This window comes from Triplophysa rosa, linkage group LG23 (genome assembly GCF_024868665.1).
Source record: "Triplophysa rosa linkage group LG23, Trosa_1v2, whole genome shotgun sequence".
Lineage (NCBI taxonomy): Eukaryota > Metazoa > Chordata > Actinopteri > Cypriniformes > Nemacheilidae > Triplophysa > Triplophysa rosa.
The window spans coordinates 14542880-14567375 of record NC_079912.1 but is presented as its reverse complement, the minus strand read 5'-3'; the positions used below and the strand labels follow the sequence as shown (position 1 = coordinate 14567375).

General features: G+C 40.6%; 1 protein-coding gene across 4 annotated transcripts in view; it reads left to right on the top strand.

Moving 5' to 3' along the window:
• pde1ca (phosphodiesterase 1C, calmodulin-dependent a) overlaps positions 1-24496 on the top strand; it is a 68936-nt gene that overhangs the window by 21152 nt on the left and 23288 nt on the right. The window contains exon 2 of one of the 4 annotated variants that reach the window (XM_057323013.1): positions 2888-2914. The exons of the other annotated variants lie outside the window; for them this stretch is intronic. Within the exon in view, the coding sequence (XP_057178996.1) occupies positions 2888-2914 (27 nt within the window). The remainder of the gene's footprint in view (positions 1-2887; positions 2915-24496) is intronic. 4 annotated transcript variants of the gene reach the window in all.

Sequence of the window (24496 nt, the reverse complement as noted above, 5' to 3'; positions counted from 1 at the left end):
AATATGTTATCACAGCAGGATTTTATAGTTTGTTACTGAAGGGATTGATCTAATCCTTCACTGTCATTCCACATTAAGCCTCTGTATACTAATCCCAGTTAGTATACAGTAATTATAAAACAAGATCCTCCAGGTCTCATCTTAGATTTATGCGTTCGCCCTGACAGTCGAGTCCCTGGACTCAGGTGTGAAGATCAGACAGCTGCCATTTGTCCCGAAACGATTTTAAGGCTCATCAACGTTGTCATAACGGCGACGCTGTCGAGAGCAGGGCGGCGTGCAGGACGCATTTGACCCGAAGGAAAGCGAAGCCGCATCGTTCCCAGCTTTATTTCCCATTTTAGTCTGTTTTATTGAGCTTATTAAGAATTTAATTGTGCCAATGGCAGCTCTAAGGGAAATGAGAGTGACGTCGACACCAATGGACGTGGAGAAAAACACATCTATAAAAGTTTAAGTCCGTAATAAAGCGAGACGCCGCTCGCAGTAAGAGTAAACAGATTAGATGGGTGAACATTGAGGCTGATATTGACAAACCGGCAGATGAGAACAGGTTACTTAAAGGAACAGTTGACCCAAGAATGGAAATTATTTTATTATAAACTCACCCTCTTGTCATTTTAAATCTGTCAACTTCTGCAGAAAACAGATATTTCAAAAAATGTTGGTAACCAAACAACGGCGGTACCCATTGACTTGCATTGGTTTTGTGTTCGTACAATAGAAGGAATGGGTACCGCAGTTGTTCGGTTACCAGAGAATGAGTAAATTATGAATATTCATTTCATGTGCAGATTGATGTAAAACCTTTTATTTGAAAATGTATCTAAAAAGGTATTGTCTTAATTGTCAACCACCTAACAAAAGCTAGCAGTATTATATGCCCTGTTTCACAGACACATCTTATTTTAAGCCAGGACTGTGCCTTAGTTGAATTCAGATATTTATGTCGCTTTTAGAAAAATGCCTTAAAAGAATACATTACCGGTGTGCGTCTTGAGACGAAACAATGGCACTGATATATTTTAAGATATTTCTCGTCAAGTTAAATTCAGTTAAGACACGTCACACATTTTAGTCTGGGACTAGCCTTAAGCCTTGTCTGTGAAACGGGCCATATTGTACTTTTTTACCATATTTTACATCGGAAGTCAAAGATAAAGTCTCACATAGTTTAGTAGAATGCATCATGCACAAAAGGTGTCTGATAGTCTTTTATCTAAATAAAAAAAAGAGTGAGAAAGAACAAAAAAAAGCAATACAGAATGCACAGCATTGAGCAGACTTACAGTATTAACCGGCCCGTCTCGTCTTAATCAAGACTGAGATGTTCTAATCAAACCAGTGTCCATTATAAATCGCATTGCTTCTTTTCCTCCCATCACATAAAAAGCACCGATCAGAGATTCGGTCTTCACATGGTTTGAGAGCAGCTGCAGTTAAAATATTTCTATCTACATACACCGCGGGTCCCTTTACATTGATTTCACCATGTTGTTTCTACAGTAGCCCTAAATGGACAAACTGCTCTACAGGGCGCATTTTTTAAATACGTTATCTTCTTCGGCAAAGAAGCAACATCTTAGTCCTGTGTCAGCCAACATAGTGCTTCGAAAGGGAGTGCGGAAAGGTGGAGTGAACCATTGTTTGCAATAGGCCCTTTTCACAACGACGTCACTTAACTTCCGCCTTTTCACAAAGCAGTGTATCATAACATCCGTCTTGCAACAAACAACAATAAGAAGAAGAACTTCCGTTTTGCTGTCGCGCTGGAATTTAACAACAGTGAAAAAAAAACTGACAGAACACGTATTCAACTACTTATCCTAGCACTTTCGCTAACACAAAAAGAAAACAAAATTAACACTTTCATAATCAAACAGGTACTGTTCAATGAAGAATTTGTATCCTTTCTCTAGCTTTGATCTTGTCGTTAGCGAAAATTTGTCTGCAAGACGTTTGTTCCAGAGCGGGACAAGGGCCGTGAGTTAACTGCGCGAGGCCGTTGACGCTAGTGATAACGAGTGATAAGCGTCGCACCGGTCTCGCATCTCTCTCGTCACGCTCTGCTTGTCACAACGTTGTACATCATCTAGCCGTATTTGTGGCAGATGTGCAAGGGACTTGGTAAACTCCATTCTGAGGCGCTAGTGGAAGTAACTTTTTCTTCTTGAGTTGTACTGGCGGTTGGCAAATCAGCTTATAGGTGCATTACCGCCACCTTATGAACTGGAGTGCTAGCGGAAGTAACGATACACTGCTTCGCGGCAGAACGGAAGATGCGTGACGTCATGTGAAAAGGGCGTATTCGCAAATTTCATACAGGACCTTTACAGTATTTAAGACATTGTAGACATATTCATCAGCGTTGAATAAAATATATTTTTAATATCTTATCAATTTGTTTTGTCTGTAATCTTGGGTTTGCTTTTTGCAGTGCATTCTGGGATCGCTCTTCACGCAGGAATGTACATGCAATATAAGAATTTGGCTAAAAGTAGACTTTAAATGCTCCCCACACTCTTTAAAATAAAGGTGCGTCACGATGCTATAGAAGAACCTTTTTTATCTAAATGGTTCCATAAAGAACCTTTAACATCCGAAGAACCTTTCTGTCTCACAAATAAAAGGTTCTTTGTAGCAAAAAAAGGTTCTTCAGATGATAAAAAAGTAGGAAAGAGATGGTTCTGTTTAACCAAAAATAGTTCTTCTATGGCATAGAGGATTTTTTATTATTTTAATTTTAATAACACTCTTTATTTTTAAGAGTGTATGTAGGGAGATCCCTAGGTGTTGGAAAAGAGCATTTGTTGTAAGATCAAAGTGAATGAATAATTTACCTGTTAACAAACTAAAGCATCTGTTTTTGCCGTGTTTTTTTTTTTAGGCGAAAATATAAGAAGACTTCACAGAGGTAAGAGGTTCACTCTGACTGATGTGATTTTAAGACCCCATCATCCGCACATGAAATGCCAACATCGATTTCCAGTGAATAAAATTGTTTGCAAACATATTGTGTACACAGAGTTGTTTTCTGCACTTGGAAATCAGAGAGCAGATGCGTTGAGCAATTTCACATCTGTTGTGTAACAGGTCTGGTTGCATCGTTCAGATATTGTTCACGCTGGAAACGGAGAACAAAAGCAGAACGGGGTTTTGGCATGGGTTTTTAATTACTGGTTGTCAGTAAGGAACAAACAGTTTGCATTCATAACCACTTGTGAAAGGAGCGCAGTTGTGCATTAGCATATGAGAATCATTAGAAACAGTACTGTGGGGGTATAGAGATGGCATAAGGTGGAAAAAGCATGGTACATTTCATATATACTATGGTACTGATTACCATATTCATTTTATTTTCATATGCTTCAAGATACTCCAATGTGTATTTTGATTTTACAATGGAACAAAAACATGGTATTACTATATTACATTATTGAGTCTTTTTTGTAGTTTTTACCAAGTTTAAACCAAATTAGAAGCAAAATGTACCAACATCTGATAGTTACTTATATCATGAATGTTCGTTCGTGGTGCCCGGTGCTTTTCAGATGTGTATCATCTTAATACAAATACGTTCTTTAAAAGTATCTTGTAGTACCAAGTAGAGTATAAAAGTGCATAAATATGCTAATCATTCAGTACCATGAGACACCAAATGACCACGGTATTACTTTCTGATACAGTCATTCTGCGGTGACTCCACCACTTCTGATATTTGGGAATGCGTGGTTTGTGTGTAGGGGTATATGTGTTTCTTAATGGTGTGGGTGTGTTAATATGTTTTAATGTGAGTGATGCACACCCACACGCAAAATGAAAAGCAAAAGACATTCTGTGCTGACATCAACCAGAGACAAAACCATAGAGGCGCAATGAGCGGTCAATAATGACGGGGGTCCAGATAGCATGTACACACACACACACACACGCACACACACACACGCACACGCACGCACACACACACACACACACACACACACAAACAAGCTCACAGCTTTCCCATTGTGTTTGTGAGAATGTCTGGATTTGTCAGGATTTGATGGGTTGACAGAATAAGGCTGGAGATGCGAATGACTGTGTGTACAGGCTCAGAGGGATGCGTGTGCGTGTGTTTGGATGTGTTTTTGTATAGGCGCATCAAGGTTAAAGGCCATGCATCATTCAGACAGCATTTCATATACATCGCTGTAAATCTAAGCATGTGACATCTTTATAATATTTTGTCTCAGTAAAGCTAGATCATGATGGTTTTATGTTGTTTTGTGCATGGAAGATTGAAAAATGGTTTTGCAAGAATCAGCTTGAATCAGTCTTTATCCTGTGTTTGTTTTGTCTTGTATATACAGTACAGTACGTTTCTCTCTCTCTTTATACAAGTACACAGCAGTCTGACAAGGGTCTCCCTTTACCCAACTGAGATTGTCAAGAGACACAGATTGCGTAAAGGAATAGGGTTACAGTGATAATGATGTCAAATTAAACAGCTGCCGCCCCAACAGAGCCCTGTTTTGCCTGAGAAAACGTCATTCTTACGTCACTGCTCCCTTAGAAAATGTCACATGCCTGCACATACTTTATATCTTTATATCTATATTTGAAAGAAAACCTCCAGGTTGTCCTTGCTGGAGTCTGTAAACACTGCTTTGTATGAACAGAAAATAAACCAGACATAGTCCAGTAGACTAAAACCTTTTTTATACGAGGTCTTGTTTTCAGTATTTATTGCTAAACACTGTACAACATCAACATAGTTTTACTCTTTCCTGCTTTTTGGAGCTTGATAGTCATAGTATGCACTACTAAGCATCATTGCATTGAAAAGACAAAGCATGTAAGGGTGTTTATTTACAGTAATAAGGTGCCAGTCCAAATTAAAAAAGAATATTGCAGTATACTTTATTATTTTTTATAGTAAACTGTAGTAAAATTCCTAGATGCTACAGTGTTTTTGAACTGTACCATAGTAAATATTAAGGTATAATACAGTATTTCTACAGTTTATCAATTCACTATTGTAGTGTATGGAGTGTTCTTGAAACTCTGGAATTGTTAATAATGACCATAGAGAGAGAGTAACCCTGTTTAGTGTTTTGGTTGGCCATCCATCTCTTCTGTAACAAGTAACTTTATAGTTAACTTTAGTCCATCAGGTGTCTTGTCATTTATTTGTGTTAAGGTATACAAGCACAACAACTATAGTTAGTACTACTGAAAACGTTTATAATATATATATATATATATATATGAAGAGTTTGGTTCCAAAATGAGATAACATTTTGTCATGTTTCATCAATCGTGTTTTTTATTGTGCATTCCAATTAATATCAATCAAACTGCAGTTGGTTTGCTTTGATTTAAGCCATTATAACTAAAAAAATACAGCTAACTAACACAATAAAACACAATAAAAACATGATAACATAATAAAAAAACATGATTTTTGAACAATTTTAAAAATGGAGTTTTTAAAACTCTTCATATATAGCTATAAAATATAACAGCACCTTACAATTTACTACAGTTTACTAGTGTAAATACCAACAAGTGTATTACAGTATTACAGAGTAAACATAAAAAACAATAACAGGGATTACTTACGCAGCGCACAGCATCCAATGCAAACAGCATCACTGATTATAGTGGGTTCTCTGCTTTTGTCGCGTTGCTCGCGTGCAGTGTAAACACTTTATACTAAAGGTGAGTAAAGCTCATCCTTTATCACTGTTGCAGTGAATTTGTAAATCACGTTCATGCAATGTATACTTCTAAACTTGTATTTAAACTTCATTTAAACTTGTTTCGTACCGGGGTTCTGGGTGAGTAAAGGATTCTCTTTGAAACGGTTGTGAATCACATGAGGACAAATATTGATACGCTATCAGCAAAAGTAGGAAGGGTCTGGGGCGCAGCTCGACGTTCTGACGTGTATTAGAGAGCAGCCTCGGGTCACCTGCCTGCCAAATGTTTGTGTATCTGCTTAAACACTCATTTGTCCAGCGCCCCGCATGTATTGTCACATAAATTAACCAAATACAAATTTAAATAATACTTTTAATGAATGCGAACTACCAGGCGAATATTAAAGCAATAAGCCCCAAGAAGCAGTATGTTACAGTGCATTTTATAACAGCTAAGGGCGTTGTGGCACGACGCGAAGCGGAGTGCCTAAAACCCCATAGCTGTTATAAAATGCACTGTAACCCACTTCTTCGTGGGGCTTATTGCTTTTATAAAATGGTTATTCCATATGCTTAGCAAGGTTTCATAAAATAAAGTAAATAAAATGATATTTAGGCTATGTGGTGCGGTCAGCCGTTATATATTGAGGTATTTTATAACGGCTTAGAACTCAGAATCAAGGACCAGAACTGACTGTTTTATAAAGTGTGAATAAATCTGTTTATTTCTAAATTATTTTGCAATTTATAATATTTGTTGAACTTATGTTTAACAGTCTTCTTCTCTGGATAATTTGGTGGGGCAGCGCCCCTGCACCCCTGTTGACGAGCCGCCACTGTGTATGTCCCACCCTATGTTGCTTTTAATTTGATTTTGTTTTATAGTTGGAAAAATGTGAAGTACTATGTTTCCACCCTGTTTGTGTGGCTTTTATGTTGCTTTTATGTGTTTTTTTTTGTCTGTTTGTTTTTGGAAGACTGCAGAGGAGGTATAGTTTTTCTTTGAGCTGAAATTCACATAAATGGTTGGAAAGATGTAAAGTATGTGGTTAGGAAATGGACCTTACTAAGTTACAGGTCAACTCTGTTTGTGTGGCTTTTGTTTAACTTAACTGATTGTTTTTGTGTTTTTTTGTTTTTAAGATTGTTGAGAAGGTCTAGTTTTCCTTTAAGCTAAAATTCTGAGATATAGCTGTGATGATTTGTTTGGTCAGAAGACCTTACTGTACATTATTATGTCCGCCCTGTTTTGTGGCTTTTATGTTATTTTTATTGTATTTTTTGTGATTGTTGTGATTTTTGTCTGCACTGTTATTTTATATTAGATTTTTTTTTGAAGATGGCTGAGGAGGTTTCGTTTTTCTATCTTCTCTTCAGATTCTTGAAAAGATGTGAAGTGTTTGGTCGGTGGACAGCTTGTTTGATGTTGAAAACAGGATTTTTGGAGATGTCTGTTAGTCTGGCTTAGTACTTCTTAACCCTGTCCTGAAGACACCACCACCACTGCAAGTTTTAGATATCTAACGCATTTATTTTCCTTCTGTGATACATCATGTTAGCTTTCCAGCATAGACAGTATTGACCTGTGTCTTACCCTTTTTTGATGTTTGATGTTTAATGCACACTGGCCTTGACTTGATTTGATGTATACTTACATCTTATCCCCAAAAGTGTCAGATGTTAGATTTTCGTTTAGCTACTCAAGCACAAAATTGCTTAATATATCAGATTACTCCCACTGACCGCAAGGACACAATCATGTGTCTCACCCATATGGCATATTTCAAGCAAAGTTTTACTTTATGGGTTCTGCTTCCACTGGGCTTGTTTGCAATCTCACTCTGCCGTGTGCATCTCGACTCAAAATAATATCCCAGCCATTGAGAAACAGCTCAGAGAGGGTGTAACAGCCATCAGTGTGTTCTATTCTGATGATCTTATTAGGGCTGGCGGCCCAGTCTGAAGCAGCACGCGGCCATTACAAAGTACCTCGGCCCAATGGCACTTCAATCTGTTTCTGACACATGGTGTAATGAACACTGAGGCATTCAAGCCGAACCGAGCACCCTGCGGATGGGGTTTGCTTATTGTGAGGTTTGCATTCTTTTTTATACTTGAGAAACTGGCTTTAAAGTGTTATCAGATGGAAATATGAAAATCTGCTTCCGTTTTATAGATGGAAAGATGTGAAGTACATACTTACATGTCCACCCTGTTTGTGTGGCTTTTATGCTTTTTTTAATTGATTGATTTTTTTTGTGAAAATTACTAGTTCTCATAAGATGAGAAGCATTTTGGTCAGGAGACAAACCTTACTTAGTTCCAAGTCAACCCTGTTTGTGTGGCTTTTATGTTATTTTGAACTTATTGGTTTTGTGATTTTCATGGGTTTTTGTGTTAAGATTGCTGAGGAGGTCTAGTTCTCCTTTAAACGTAATGTACAGTATTATGTCCACCCTGTTTTGCGGCTTTTATGTGATTTTTAATGTTATTTTTTAATTCTTTTTTATACATCGGAAACTAGCTTTGAGGTGTCTGTGTTCAGGTCAGTTTTGTTCCAATTAGAGCGACCTTGATTGCTGTACCACCTGGAGTGAAACTGAGATAAATATTTACAATGGATAAAAACACTTCCACGTCAAGGCATTTATATTAGGACGTTATAACGTCTTGAAATATTGAGTCAGTCAGTGATCCAGCACTGTTTTGGCAGTCGCTTGATCGGTTTCCAGCGCTCATCTAGCCAAGGTCTTGTCTTTGCATGCCTGCCTTCCACGATTTCGTCTTGTTAATTGATCGCTTCACAGCTATTGAATCGCAGCCCCGCACCTGATAATGAACAAGATAATTACTCCAGTCAAAAACTGACGGATTTAACAAGTGATTTCACCGTGCAATACCAACGGCCCTCCCCAACAGCAGTCGTTTAAGCTGCTGTCAATGCTGTATTTTTTCAATTGAATGCCAAACAGGAACACGAAGTAGACGTCATTGTTATTAGGCGTCGTTTAAGTTTGTCCAAACGGCTGTCTCGTAGACCTTGAGAGGGCTCTCTTCATCAATCTGTTCCATATTCCTGAAGAGTCGTGCCCGCTGGGGTTCGCAGGGATTTAATGTGACGTTCTGTTGAGGAGAGCTGCGCTGATTGTGGCTTCGCCGCTCTCTGATATGTCCTTCGGTTCGCCGGCAGTTAGTCGGAGAGCTGAAATGAGTCTAAGTTTATCTCCCCGAACAGGGAGCAGCCCCCGGCCTTCGACGACTCCTCATTCTCCCGCGCAAAAATGGGATTCTGACTGGCATTAATTTGTGATGATTTCCATGCACATCACAACATACCACCCAGACAGATAATACAATAGGTGTTTGTGTATTGCAAAGTACCAGAAATTTTACGAAATGTAATGTTTCAGGAGGAAGTTTTTGCAAGATGATAGAAACAGTCAGAGAGAGATTGGAGCCGGCTCTGGCTTGAAATGAACACTTTTCACAGTCCAACCCAGAGGAACATTTTATTGAGGTACTCCAAAGTTGCTCTTTCGTGGCTCATGAGATCTCATTTATGTTTCATTTAAGTATCAACTTAGTCTCAGATGTTTCTCCTAAAATTGCTTAGGAGAAATAAACATAGAAACAAGGCTGTTTGTTAAAGTACATGAAGAGTGAATGTAGACTGTGGAGGTAAAATAATCTGGATTTGGATCAATTTAATGAGAAATGTTTGACTTCATATAGAGATATTCAATATTATAGATTTTTGATTGCAGACTTGACAAATCTGAGCTCTCTTCTGAAACTCTAATGGAGACATTTGTCAAATTTCTGCCTCTTTCTCTCAGGAGAAATTTCTGAGTAGACTCAAGCAAAAGTTTCCATTTGCTCTGCATTGAATCTCATTGATGTCTAGGAGAAATCATTGAGATATTAAAGAGATCTCATCTGTGATTCATATGGGAATCTATTTCAGAGGGATCAAATTAAAAGGAATAGTAAACATAATACAGATGTTTTTAAATAAATTCTACAACATGGTACTCTATCAAAAATACCACAACTGGGTAATTCCAGCGTTATGGATGTGACATAAAATTGCTCAGAGAATGTATTTGTTACGAGTATATTGAACCATCTGTTTATATTTAACAAAACCCTTGTTGATAGTCTAAACATTAGAGAAATGTCAGTATATGAACAAATTTTCTATTTTACAATTGGGAGACAACACACTTTGTAGGATCTCTGTGAATTAAAATGCGCAAACCTGAAGCAATAATACCCAATGAATGAAGAAGGGATGACTCTTTATAGAACATTGAATAGTTACTTTATTTTAATTTTCATGCGCCCATTTATGAGGAATATGTACGGTTATGGATTTGACAATCCGGAAAATGGCACTTACTTTACTATGAAAAATCATGCACTTTAACAAATGCTTTAAAAACTTGAAAGAGAGACCTCGCATGGGACGTTAACCACCAAATGTTGATATCTGTGCTGTTAGCATAGTAAAAACCGTTGGTAAAAACTTTATTTTTGAACCTTAAGGTTGACATTTTCATGGAATTGCCCAACCTAATAATTTTTGTCCACTTTTCTCTCTACTGTGTCTTTTAGTTTCTGCTTTATGGCTGGTTTAGATGACTTGCAGAAAAATTGCTTGCATGGACAGAGGATGTGATGTAAAGTTGCGTTCTTGGAACAGCTGTGTTTATCAGATTTATAGAAGTGTTTGAAATAATGACACATAGAAAATCTGCAGTTTGAGCCGTGACTTCTGACCTCGCTCTTCATTGCGATGCAGATTGCGATAGGGCATGCTGATAAAACCCTCCAACCACAAATACAATGTTGATGCGTAAAATGCTCTTTTGAAAGGGACGATTTGACCCTGGCTCAGTGTCGCACAGCATCTCAGCTCTGTAAAATGAGCACAGCTGTGATGATTCTGGCTCCAGATGACCTGTCGTACACGGCGGGCTCCTGGAGGGCCTGGGTCGTGGGAGCAGAACGCGGGTGATGTTTAAAACCGTTATTTACAAGAGCACTTTGACAACCGAGTAATCCTCATAGGAAAGAAAAATAACAGATGAGATTTCTTGAGCATCTTAGTTATTTCTCCAAGACAGCGGTGAGATGAAATGGACAGCAAAAGATGATTTAAAGGAATAGTCCATCAAAAAAAATTAAAATTCTGTATCGTTTTTATGTAACACACAAGAAGATATTTTAAGACATGTCTCCGTGGTTTTGTGTCCATTTATTAGAAGTCAATGGAGGTCAGTGTTGTTTGGTTACCAACATTCTTCTAAATATCTTCTTTTGTGTTCTGAAGAGGAAATAAAGTTTTTTTTCCTGTAGAATATTTGGAGGAAGAAAGTTGATACTGTACGTGAAAGATATGAATGTTTAAAAAGGCCCAGTTTAAAATGTTAATCTCTGTTCTCTATATTTCTTTAGCACATATTATAAATTGTTCAATTTAATCAAGGATTTTTATGTAGATCCAACACACAACACCCCAGCATTATGTCAGTGAGTTTTACACACTGGACACCACATCATTTTTTTCAGAAAATGTTAAAATATGACGTTTTTCACAACAGTATATTTATATTTTTATGTGGTTGTGTTATGGTGTATATCGAAATCTCACAGGTCAGATATTCAGGGCCCTCATGAGTCAGTTTACCGTGAACTGAACTGTTTTAGAACCATTGTACTTATTTGATTTCAAGGTCGTGAGAGTATCTGCCAATCTGTCATGGAGGGGAACGGCATCTTTATTATCGCTCTTTGGCAGAAACCTTTAGTTGGAAATGTCAGTGATCCACAAGGAGATCTGAGGTGTTAGCGGTAATGTTGGAAGAGCTTTGCTTTAAAGCTGATCTTCTCTGCTATGGTTTATGAGGCACAAATGGAGGATTCGATGGGCTTTGCAGCCGCGGATTGTGAATACTCAGGTATGAAGTATATTTTTAATCTTCTATCCTGTATGTAATCCTTCATGTTTTTCAAATACTGTGCCAAGCATCACTATTACTATTGCTTATACTTGTAACCAAACCCTAAACGTTCAACTTTGGTGAAGAAATTATACCTTCAACTACTGTACATAGAAATGACCTAACAACCACCACCAACACTATAGCATTATTTAGAAGACATAAACATCCCCTTTTTATAGTATAATATATGAGACGTTGACAAATTAACTGCACGTGTGTCCTGTGGTGTAAAAATGTAGAAAAAGAACGAACAAAATGATAATAAATCTCTCTTATCGTTGGTGTCCTTCTTCTGAAATCTTGTATGTCCAAATTGGCTGTTTCTTAGGAAATGGAAAAAACATTGCACTTTTTAAATGGATATATACTGCTTTGTTTAATTTGACATGCACTTTTTAATACTTTTTATTGCAATATTTGAAAAACCCAGTGACAAACATAATAATGATTTATGGCAAAAAACAAACATCACAAAACATGGAGATACAATGTTTCAGAAGGACAGCAGCCTTATGCTATTTTAAATTATAAATATTAATATTAATAATAGGTTTGTTTTCAAATTGTTTGCTGAGACACCATAGGCCACATGGTACGGTTTATTTGTCAACTACACATAGTGTTTATCTTTATGTATATTACAAAATGTATTTATGGTTCAGTAAGTTAAGAACTGCCTGACCAATAGTGTGAGTGAATCTTTTTAAGTGTATGATTCATACGTTTTAAACAGATTTTTGAGGATTTCACTATGATAACAGCTCATAAGAGCTCATCTACAAATCAGATTTCACGGGACGATGCGGTGCACAAAGAAATTTCTATGGTACACTGTAAAAAAACTGTAATTTTACGGAGTTTTTATGTTATTTTTTACAGATTTTCCACATCAAATATAAAAAAAGGTTTACTATTTTTTTAATGTATTTTTTAAATAAGGTCAAAAAATGTAAAATTACAGATTTTACAAGAAAAACAGGGGGAAAGTGTAATTTTTTATTTTACAGTTTATTTCTGGTGCCCCAGCTCGTTTTTCTAACAAGATTTCTTTTTTTTACAGTTTGTTTTTGAAATACGGTCAAAAACTATAAAATTACAGATCAAGACAACACATTTTCAAGAAAAATGGGGAAAACAATTTAATATATATCTTCGTATCCTATAATTTTACAGAAAAAAACAACATTTTACGGTATATTTCTGTTTTTCCAGTTTACAGAAAATTACGGATTTTTTTTACAGTGCAAATCATTGTCGGTTTACCTGACTGTCCACTTTTCCTTGTTGTCTGCTACAGAAAATAAGAAATACTATTTCACTCGAACCTGTTCCTGAATCATTTCAACAAGTATGATGTGCCAGGCTTGGAAATGTTTCAGATGTTTAGTGCCAGATTTTACTTTGTACGACTTCCAACAGCCAAGCAATCTAACTGTTTGAATAAAATCTGCTGTAGTGGCCAAAAGTGATGTCCGGAGGGCATATTTATCCAATATTTGCTTTTTATGAAGACAATAAAATATGAGGTTTATGGTACAAAATGGAGAAAACACTTGATAATTACTTGGCAAACAGCAAATGGGTTTTATTCAAATGTGTAAAAAGCAAAGAAAAAGCTCACAGGTAATAAAGCAAACATTGTCTTCAGTTTTATCATTTATTAATATTCAGTTGATCCTCTCTTGTTTTTGACTACTGCAGTCATTCTCCTGGGTCTTGACTCGGAGAGCTTTGAGCATGTGCTATTTTTGCCAAACCTCCTTAAATTCTTCTCAAAGCTGAGCTTCAGCTTATACGCCAAGAAAACAACGCAAGACACATAGAGTACATTTTTAATAAATCTTTTAAAGTATATTTGAACAAAATTCAACGATGTACATTTTTTAAAGTTAGACATCACTTTTGGCCATTACTGAAAGATGACAGAGAAATGAACGGTCATCTATTCTGCTTCTATGCAGCTTATCTGCATTCGCTTCTGAGCTCCATTTAATATTCATAGTTCTGCAACAGGCTGTGATGCCCCCAGTGTGAAATAAAATAAGATATCTGACTCCGTGGGAATGGCTGGCAACACGACATACTGTGAAACAGAGTTTACAGCGTTGAAAATGGCCGGTCGGTGGTGTAATGAACTATCGCAATCGCAGCGATGCAAAGCTCCTGACCTTAAACCCAGGCATTTATCTTTTTTACGGCGTGTGAGGAGTCAGATTTGCCTTTCGTTGCGCTTCTAGAATTACATTATGTATTATGTCATATGCTGTCATATCCTGCAGCGGGAGAATGAGTCGGGTCAGAATGGGAATTGGTTCTGTCCCCTGTGAGCGTTTCTGGAGGTATGGACGTTTGTGAAAGACTGCAGATGGGCCTGGCAAGCGCTGTGTCAACATGCTGGCTCACAATCTCTTGCGACCGTCACACCAGAGCGCTGGCCCGAGACCTGTGACCTGGAAAGGGCGAGCGTGACCACAACAGAGTCGCTCGTGTCAGCCCCTCCAGCTGCTGGGCAGACAACAGAGGGGGCATTTAAAGTTTCTTCACCCTGGCCAATTCCACTCCATCCACTCCGGTCCTAATTAGATATGACGGCGGTAAATGGTGTGTTGTTATGCCCATTAAACTTTTCACCCACTGTTAGAGTCATTGGCTTTGCTGTCTATGCACCGCCACTGCTTCTGTCTCCACAGTTACAGGGGCACCAGTCTTTTCTTCCCTAACTGCACAGATTCTCTGCAGCATTTGCCAGGTGCTCATGGTAGTCCAGCAGTACCAGTATTTTATCGTTTAGATTTGGCCATACTTATTTACTGTATATAAATATTCTCTTTCTCTTTATGAATATGTTCAATCCTTATAGTCGCGTGCATCAAATTCAAAGCTCTGCTCTTGGCTTACACCACTGGTTCGGCACCCCCATGCCTTCACTCGCTAATACAGACTTACTGTATGTATCCTCTAGATCCCTGCACTCCGTTAAAGAACAACGTCTTGTGGAGCCATCCCAAAACGGGAAAAAATCACTCTCACGTACCTTCTCTGGATCTGTTCCATAACTGTGGAATGATCTGCCTGTTGCTACAAGATCAGCTGATTTTGTGGCCATCTTTAAGAATATTTCGTACACCGTGTTAGGCTAACTGAGACCAGTTTTATTGCACTTTATTGCATTGTTGTCCTTGTGTTGTTCTAATTGCTTTTCTTGTTTTTAATATATTCTATATATATAAATATATATATATATATATATGAATGAAGAGTTTATTTCCAAAATGAGATAACTTTAAGATAAGTTTTTTTTTATTGTGCATTCCAATTAATATCAGTTGCACTGCAGTTGGTTTGTTTTGATTTAAGCCATAATAACTTAAAAACATGATAACATAATAAAAAACATGATAAAAAACAGAATGATCTCATTTTGGAAACAAACTCTTCATATTTTTTTTTTGGGTTGACATAGAAACTGTGAGGGTAACCCTAGTATATAGTATATAGGGTACATTTGGACATTATTTAAGATTTTTTTTACATTCTTGATAAATGAATCGATGACAGAAGTACGATAGCTGTTGTTGTAAATTTTGACTGCTATATTGTTGCTGTATAACGATGATATTCGTATGCCCTTCTTTGCCTATTGTTTACATGTGCACTCTGCAATCTGTTATATTATGTGTGTTCGCAGCGATGCATCAATAACTTTTTTCAAAGAACCTTTTAGTTCTTAAAAGAACTGTTTCTTTCTTACCTTTGTATAGACCACTTCAAACAACGCTGGTCCAGCAGAACTTCCTGTTTCGGTTTTGTAACACTGCACAAACGTTTGAACAGAATACAACCAACAGAACATTTCTAGCTGAATCAAAATATTAAACAAATATCTCTAAGTTTTAATTAAGATTTTAAAAAATGAAACTGGAAGTGCTTGTTTACATCTTGCAAAGTGGTCTATAGTCTGTAGAATCGCTTTCAGCTACAAAGAATCGTTTGTGAACAACAGAACATTTCTGTGGATATTCAAAGTTTTTTTTATAGAACCATACAGCCCGACAAAGAGCCTTTAGCAACCTTTCATTTTAAGAGTGTATATAGGGTGCCCTTGTATTTTGTCAGATCATCATTAAAGCTGTTTTTTATCTCAGTGCAGGTGAAAGAAGTTACATGTTCCCCTTCTAATAAATTACACAAGCAACTTGTATGCTGGGTTCTGTATTATTTTGCAGTGGTCACCATCAGAATTGTTAGATGGCTTTTAGGGGGTCAAGGTTATGGATTCATATTCATATGGAATCCTGTTTGTTCTGTTCTGCACGTCACATGGCTATATATAAAACACAGTACGGTGAAGCCACGAATGCCCAGGTCATATTTCAAAGGTCTTGTAGGAGCTACAGCTTAATAGATGTCGAGAAAGTTGCATGTGGAATGTCTGATAGATGAAACGGATTGATCGTTTTGCATGAATGTGTATTAAATATTGCAAATGTCTTTAGGAATGTATCCTGGATGATAATAATGACATTCACAGGACTTGTGGACTGTGTGTGCGTGCACTCACAAACGTAAGTGATTATATACCGGTTGACCTTCATGTTGTCACAAGAGAGCAAAGAGCGTGGTGGTGGTGGGGGGGGTTGAGGATAAATGGGATTGTTCGGGCTGAGTGACAGTTCAATGTCTGAAGAGTCTTTATCAATTATCAATCCAACGGCTCCACTCGAGCGTTACTGAACAAAATAGAAGGTTGAATATTTAATGAATCTCTCTCTCTCTCTCTCTCTCTCTCTCTCTCTCTCTCTCTTTCTATCTATATCTCTCTATCTATCCCTCTGCCCTCTCTCACTCGCAATTAAAATCAGCATGTAACCTGTTACCTTAAGCTTTGTGTGACCTTCACTGCTATAACATTTGTGAGATATTATGCCCCAGATTGATGCCGGGTATCTGCTCGGTAAACAAACTGCTCTTATTCCAGAGCTGCCAGCATTGCGCACGCCCCGGCAGCGTAGATAAACACTTTTACTGAAGAGACTTGAAATCTCAGACACGATTTTCATTATACCACAGATGGTCACTTCAAATCAGCCCGAGTTGTGTCTATTTTTAAATGCCAGCTAAAAATCCTGTTGCGTTGTGCCATTTGCAACACAGCTGTCTGCTGACTTCATCCCTGTTTTAAATTTAAATGCACATATACACCCAAAGAAAAATGGCTAGGGTGTAAGCTGTAGGCTCTTCAATGCATGTGTTCTTTCCAAATGTCATTTTTCAATAGGAAATTGTTCAACGGAGAAAAGATTTTTGTATATAGCTTGGTCAGATTTAATGGTGTGTACAGGTATATGACACTGGACTGAAGTAGGGTTGTCACGGTATTTACATATCTTGCGGTACTATGCCAGCCAAAGTATCATGGTACCAAGCAATATCACGGTGCTGTGTCATGTTCATAATTGGCATGTACAAAACTCATTTTCTTAATACACGGATCTAAATGAAACCTTTTTATTTACTATAGTAAACCTATGTTAACTGAACACTACATTTAGTAGTATTAGCTATAGTAATTGGATAAGTTGTAGCAAACACTGTTGTATACCTTAATATTTACTATGGTAAGACTCAAAACCACTAGTGTCTAGGAATGTTGGTAAAGTTTACTGTAGTAAATACTGATGTAGGCTACACTGCAATGTTTTTCAGGTGGGAATTTCCTTTATTCAGCAATGTTTGTAAAGGTAAATGTTGAGGCTTGATTTAAATGTGAAACTAAAACGCCAGTAGGTGGGCGGAGTCAGTGAATCATTCAGCCAATTCGTTCAAAATGACTGATTTGTTCAAGAACAAAGCAAGTGTCTTGATGAATGACTCATTGAATCATTATCTCGTCCTAGTCGTTCAAAACACGGATTCATTTAGGATAGAAACGCCGCAAAAAGCAGATGTTCAAATGAATGTTAATGCGCATATTCAACATATTCATAGGGTACTACGATACTACCGTTTAAAAAATAGAGCGGCATCGCCGGTATTTTGAAGCTTAAGCACCGCGATGCTATTGGAAATCTGAGTGTGGTATTTGATAAATATATTGAAAAATATTAGCACTTTAGTATTTCTATCTTCGCTCTCTTTCGAAAGTTAAGCCATTTCTCTCTGAACGCTCTTTAGAGGTTGCGATCCATGCCTTTATCACTTCACGACTGGACTATTGTAATGCCCTTTACTTCTGCATATCAAAACCTCAAATCTTGAACATCAGGTTCCAAAGCAATTGTACTGACAGGTACAGGTACGCCCACCTTACTTGCGTATACATTTGGGCGGTCTTAGTTAAATCATACCACGAACTGACGTAGATTTGTGGGGGTGTGGTTACACGAGGCGTTTCATGCAGCATTCGCTCTTCTCTGTTCATCATATACAGTATATATATACAGTATATAGCATTTGGTTTAGTCTTTATGTAGTCTGTCTTAGCTTTTAGTTGTTCATCTTGTCTGTCGTTCCACGCTACCATTCTCAAACTGATTTCAGACAAAGCAACGGACAAGCTTTATGACCTTCTTTGTCATTTTATGCAGAACATCTACTCGTTGCGTGAATCTGTTTTACTGCTTCAGAGGAGCAGACAGTGTGTGAATATATTACCAACAGTTTTGAAAATGATTCTGACAGATGATGTGAACTGCTTCATATTAAATATGCTCAATTCTGTAATAATTCCACCATTGAGTGTGTATGCTGTATAAATTCCATCATTTTCAAGTGTTGTATGCTTACAGTAGTCTTACAGTAGGAAATAAGTCTTTTTTGTCTAATAATCTTTTGGACTCGTGAGCTGGTTTAGATTGTAAATGTGTTTAAATTCAGGCTTTCCTGTTCCTTCATTTCTGAAGTTATTCTCTGTGTGATCTCTGTCTCTCCATTGATTCAGTTTCTGATCTCTCAGACTGAGTGTTTTAAAAGGCCGTGTATACAACATAAAACTTTTTATGCGTTTTAGCCGTTTGTTTAGACGGAAACGGCATTTTTGGGGACTGAAACGCAAACTTTTGAAAACAGGTCTCCAAGTGCAACATTTCCATGTAAACTGCAAGACGGAACTTTCTGAAAACGATGACGTCACACGCATGCGTTTTACCTGCTCAGGTGCGCGAGTATAGCCAAAACAATATGGCGGCTTCCAGTACTGTGAGCTCTCGCTGTTCGACTATGTGTTTCCCCAGCAAAATGTGGATTTAATGCACCAATAAGACCAGCAGAGACACACTATTTAGATTCGCCAGACTTTAAACACACATATACGTCGACCAACGGTATTAAAAAGCACTTTTGGCTTATAACTGTGTATGTGCCAAGGCACGTCCTGTTTCTTTACACAACAACATCGCCATCCACTGGCCTGGCTTGCATACTACAGCGTTTTTATCCGTTTTCCTGGATCCGTGTAAATGCAGACCGTCTCCGGTTACTGTCTTAAGTAACGCTAGTTACGTATGTAACTGTGGTTCTGTGAATTCCGGATGACCGCCAGAGGCGGTGCTTAAGCACTAGTGGATTATCGCAGCGCCAGCTCGATAGGTCGAGATAATATACCAAAAAAGTCACGTAGTGACGTAGGCTGAGTAACAGTATAATGCACACACCTGCTCAGCCCATAGCCTCGGAAGCCTTTCTCGCACATTCCGAGTGACAAAGAACTCTGGCGGTCATCCGGAATTCACAGAACCACAGTTACATACGTAACTAGCGTTCTGTTTCATTCCTCCTGACCGCCAGAGGCGGTGCTTAAGCACTAGTGGATGACTCCTACCAACATAGTCATGAGGAATGCAACTCACCTAAAAAACTCAAGGGCGCTCCTGCAGAACAGCAGAACTGACCGCATGAGGGGAAGCAACATTCAGCTTGTAGAAGCGGGCAAAAGTACACGGAGAAGCCCAGGTAGCCGCCGCACAGATATCTGCCATAGAGACTCCTCTAAAAACAGCCCAAGATGCAGACACAGCCCTAGTGGAATGACAAGAGACACCCATAGGCAAAGGCTTCTGGGAAGCCCTGTACGCCAAAGTGATAACCTCCACAATCCAGTTTGACAATCTCTGCTTTGACAGAGCATGCCCCTTCCGTGCACCACCATAACTCACAAAAAGCTTATCCGTGCGCCGAAGTTGAGCAGTAGCAGCCACATAGCACCGGAGGGGCTTTCACAGGACACAAGTGCTGCACAGACTGAAAAGCGGCCAAACTGATGGACTGGTTTATAAACTGAGGAAGTAGGACTTTAGGTAGAAAGGATGGGTTAGGCCGGAGAACAGCCCCAGAGTCATCCGGCAACCAACGCATGCATAACTCGCTAACGGACAAAGCATGCAATTCACCTACACGCTTGGCAGAAGCAAGTGCCAACAAAAAGCAGTCTTCAGAGATAACCATTTCAGGCCAGCCGCCTGCAAAGGCTCGAATGGTGGCCGACAAACAAATTCAAGAACAAGCAGCAAATCCCATCCAGGTAAATGAGGGTTGCGAGCTGGCCTCAGCCGTCTCACACCTTTCAGAAAACTGCACACCAGAGAATGAGAACCAAGGGAAGAACCATCAACCGGTATGTGATGCGCGGAGATGGCTGCAACATAAACCTTTAAGGTGGAGGCAGCTTTGCCTGAATCCAAAAGGTGCTGCAAAAAACTAAGGATTCTTGGAACCTCACTACGTGCAGGATCCAATCCACGCTCTCTGCACCATGACGAGAGAATATTCCAACGTGCCGAATAGATCAGGCGTGTAGATGAGGCTCTAGCATTAGCTATGGTGTGAACCACCGCAGGTTCGCAGGTGGCTAAGAGACAGTCGGTCCCAGCGGCCAAACCCAAAGATAAAGACGGGCCGGATCCGGGTGCCAAACCGCATTGCTCATCTGTGACAACAGATCCTTCCGAAGCGGAAGCTGCCATGGCCTGTTCACTAACCGTGACAGAAGCACAAGTAGGTGCCACAAGTAACACTCTGTGGTTGCCCTGTACTTTTCTGTGTAACGTGTCCCACAAAAGCAGAAGGGGAGGGAATGCATAAAGCAGACAGTCTGGCCAGTCGTGGGACAGAGCATCCTGTCCCAACGGACTGGATATCTCCGTCCTTGCAAACCACAAGTGACAGTGAGCGTTCGCCCGTGTCACGAAAAGATCCACCAATGCCTCGCCAAACCGTTGACATATCATCTGCACCACATCGGGGTGAAGCCTCCATTCCCCCGGGTGTATTAGATCCCTCGAAAGTGCATCCGCGACCTGGTTGTGGGTTCCTGTCAGGTGAACCGCCCTCAATGATGCTAGTTTAGGCAGAGACCACGTGAGTATTCTGCGTGTGAGATGCAGCGACTTGAGGGACCTTGTTCCACCTTGATGGTTCAAGTGAAACACTGTCGAGGTGTTGTCGGAGCGAATGAGGACATGATGGCCCACCCTAACCGGCAAGAAACTCCGCAGGGCCAGGAAAACTGCACGCAACTCCAGAAGATTGATGTGATCCCTGGACCGAGCTGGGGACCAACGGCCACACGCACCTCTGTGATTCCACGATGCTCCCCACCCGAGGAGTGAAGCATCGGTCGTGACTACCTCCCGACGAGAAGGAGTGACCCCTAGAGGAACCCCTGACATCAAGAACTCCCGATGAGTCCACAGTACCAATGCCTGGATACAACCATTTGAAACAACAATCTGTCGATGAAGATGCCTGGCAGGGTTCAACCGCAAACCGTTGTTCCATCGTGGAAGAGGCCTGAGGTGGAGCAGGCCCAGTGGGATCACAGAAGTGGCCGCGGCCAGCATCCCTAAAAGTTGTAACAGCGTCCTGTACTGCAATCGTGTTCCCAGCCGGAAACGAACAAGGAGTCGCAGAATACCGTCCGCCCGAGCCTGCGAGAGAGTGGCGGACATTGCACAATAGTCCAGAGTCATTCCGATGTAAGTTATTTCCCGCACTGGACTCAGACAACTCTTTTCCATGTTCACAGCAAGACCTAGCCTTTGAACATGTTCCAAATGCAATCTGGTGTTGAGGATCGCTTGCTGTTTTGTGCTTGCGCTCAGCAACCAGTCTTCCAAATAAGGCAGGATTCGCATCCCCCTGGACCATAGTGGATGCAGAGCTGCAGTTACACACCTCGTGAAAACACGAGGAGCGAGAGATAGGCCGAATGGATGAACCTTGAATTCGTAGGCCTGGCCCTTGAAACTGAATCGAAGAAATTTTCGGTGGTGCGGAGCAATGGGCACATGAAAGTAAGCATCTTTCAAATCGATGCTTGTAAACCAATCTCCCTTCTTGACAGACCGAAGAACTTCGACTGCCCGTAACATCCGAAAGGGAGGAGTTTTCAAAAACACGTTGAGACGTCTCAAGTCCAGAACTGGACGAAAACCACCGTCTTTTTTCGGAACTAGGAAGTAAGTTGAATAGAACCCGTCCCGTTGAACATGGGAATGAACCTTTTCTATTGCTCTCTTCTCCAACAGAGAACAAATTTCCAGAGAGAGAGCCTTTGAACGAACTGGGTCTCCTATCACTGTAGGAACAATTCTTGAAAACTTTGGGAGGCCGGCGTCGAAACTGCAGAACATACCCCCTGCTCAATGTGGTCCAGACCCAAGGATCTACGGTCACATCTTTTCAGTATTGTAGGTGTAGGCTCGAGAAACGATCGACCACCGGCCCCATGACTTCAAGCTTTTTGAGTTCGGCTTTTAACAGCAGTATGGGGGCGCTGACGTGAATTCCCTGGCAACTGCCACTGATGAGGTCGAAAACCCTGCATGTCCTCATTGGCACGGGGCCTCTGAGAGCCCTGGGGTTGTGGAACAGAGCGCTGGCGGAAACGTAGCTCCGGCCCAGCAAAACGATGGCGAGCCCGAGTGCCTGGCACCTTAAAAACAGGAGTGCACTGAGGCTGAGTTAACTGATGAGTGGCCTCAGACAACTTTAACCTTTTCTCCAGAAGCTCTGGAACATTCGGTCCAAACAGGTGGCCAGGAACAATGGGGAGGTCTCGTAGAGTCCTTTTACAGTCCTCAGGCAGCTTTGCCTGGGCGAGCCACACTTGCCGACGAGCCGCCAGAAGCGTGGCCGTAATAGCACCCAGTTCACGGGTGATATGGCCCATAGCCAAAAAGGGCAGTCTGGAGGAACTGTGACACTGAGGGGTCCACACTCGCAGACTCACGCGTGCTAGTAGTGGCAAGGAGTAGTTGACATATAGTGTTCTCTGCACGGGTGATATATGCAGTAGACTCGTATGCCTTTTTGAGTAACGAGTCTGTGCGACCACACTGAGCGCTAGGGCAACGCACATTGCCTCACATAGCCTCATCGGGTGACACCACCAGAGCGGCAACCTTTTGCTCTAATTCTGGAGCATGGCCAACCCCAATGGTATTGTCGTCTGCCATAGAAGCCAACGTACGGGCAGTCTTTGATCTTCGTTTAGATACGTTAGACCCCGTAAGGGAGGTTGAAAATTCTGCCACAAAATCTTTGCACGGTGGCATGGCAAAAGTAGAGCCAGCTGAAGACTGTCTGAAAAAACGTTAGACTGGAGCGGCTGCACTGGCGAGTCATCCAGCCCCAAGCGAGCAACAGCCATCTTAAGCACAGCCAAGGTATTATCATTGGAGGATAGGTTTTGTCCCGAATTAACAGAATCCCCACTAGAACCCCCATCAGCCAAAGAAGCCTTATTTTCCCGGGGCGTAGAATGCGCAGCAGCATGTACCACATCTGCACTTTGAAAAAAGGAGTCAGATGCACTTGTAGAGAGCGCATCAAAATCAGCCTGATGTAAGGGGGCAGAGAAACTGAAAGGTTCATCACCCATACTCTTACTGGAACCTTCCTCCTCTTCATGTGTAATATCAACAGGTGAGGAAAGCACACTTCGGCTGGAGCGTCTGTAGGAGGTGTTTTATCTCTGTCATTTCAGACGAAAGGACAGCAACCGTATTAGAAAGAGAAGCCGCCTCATCAATCCTTTTGTGTCGGGTTGCCGCCGCCTTAGATGGGGGGTACCGACGGCCGCAGATGCGCCGCGTTTCCGAAGGCCTGTGGCTGGACGCGACCCAGCCGTCTCTCTGACATGGGTAGAACACTGCAGTGTATACATGGGTCTGTGAAATCCTCTCTAAGATGCTGAATCCCCAAGCACGATGGACAAACCTCGTGTCCTTCGTCGGGCAAAAGAGCATTGGGACACAATTTGCATGTTAAAGGAAACCCGGAGGCAATAGAACTATGAGCCATGTCCGCTGCAGGAAACGAGGGCAAATAACGAGGTAAGCAAAGTATATTGACAACCGGCCGGCAGACAGCACCGAGGAGCCAGCCGTCTCTCTTCGAAAAAGTAGGGGAGGCCGTTAACGTAGCCTCCGGATAGCACCGAGAAGCTCACTCGAGTCACAACTAGCGATCACTACCGACGTGAAAATCAGCGGGGAACCGTTAATGTAGCCAATGTAGCCTCCGGATAGCACCGAGAAGCACGATTGATTCATACACAAGATTGCCACTGATGTGATAAGTTAACAAGGAACCGCTAATGTAGCCAATGTAGCATCCGGATAGCACCGAGTAGCAAGACGTACAGAATCAGTAACAAATCAAGCAGTAATAGCTTGGTAACACCAGGTACCGGGTAGAACCGAGAAGCACAAGTGCACCAAAGACTTACCAATCAATCCCTCGAGAGAACGCTGTCACAGCTTGCGAGGATGAAACTTCGCTGCTCTAGTATGCTGCACTGACAGCGGAGAA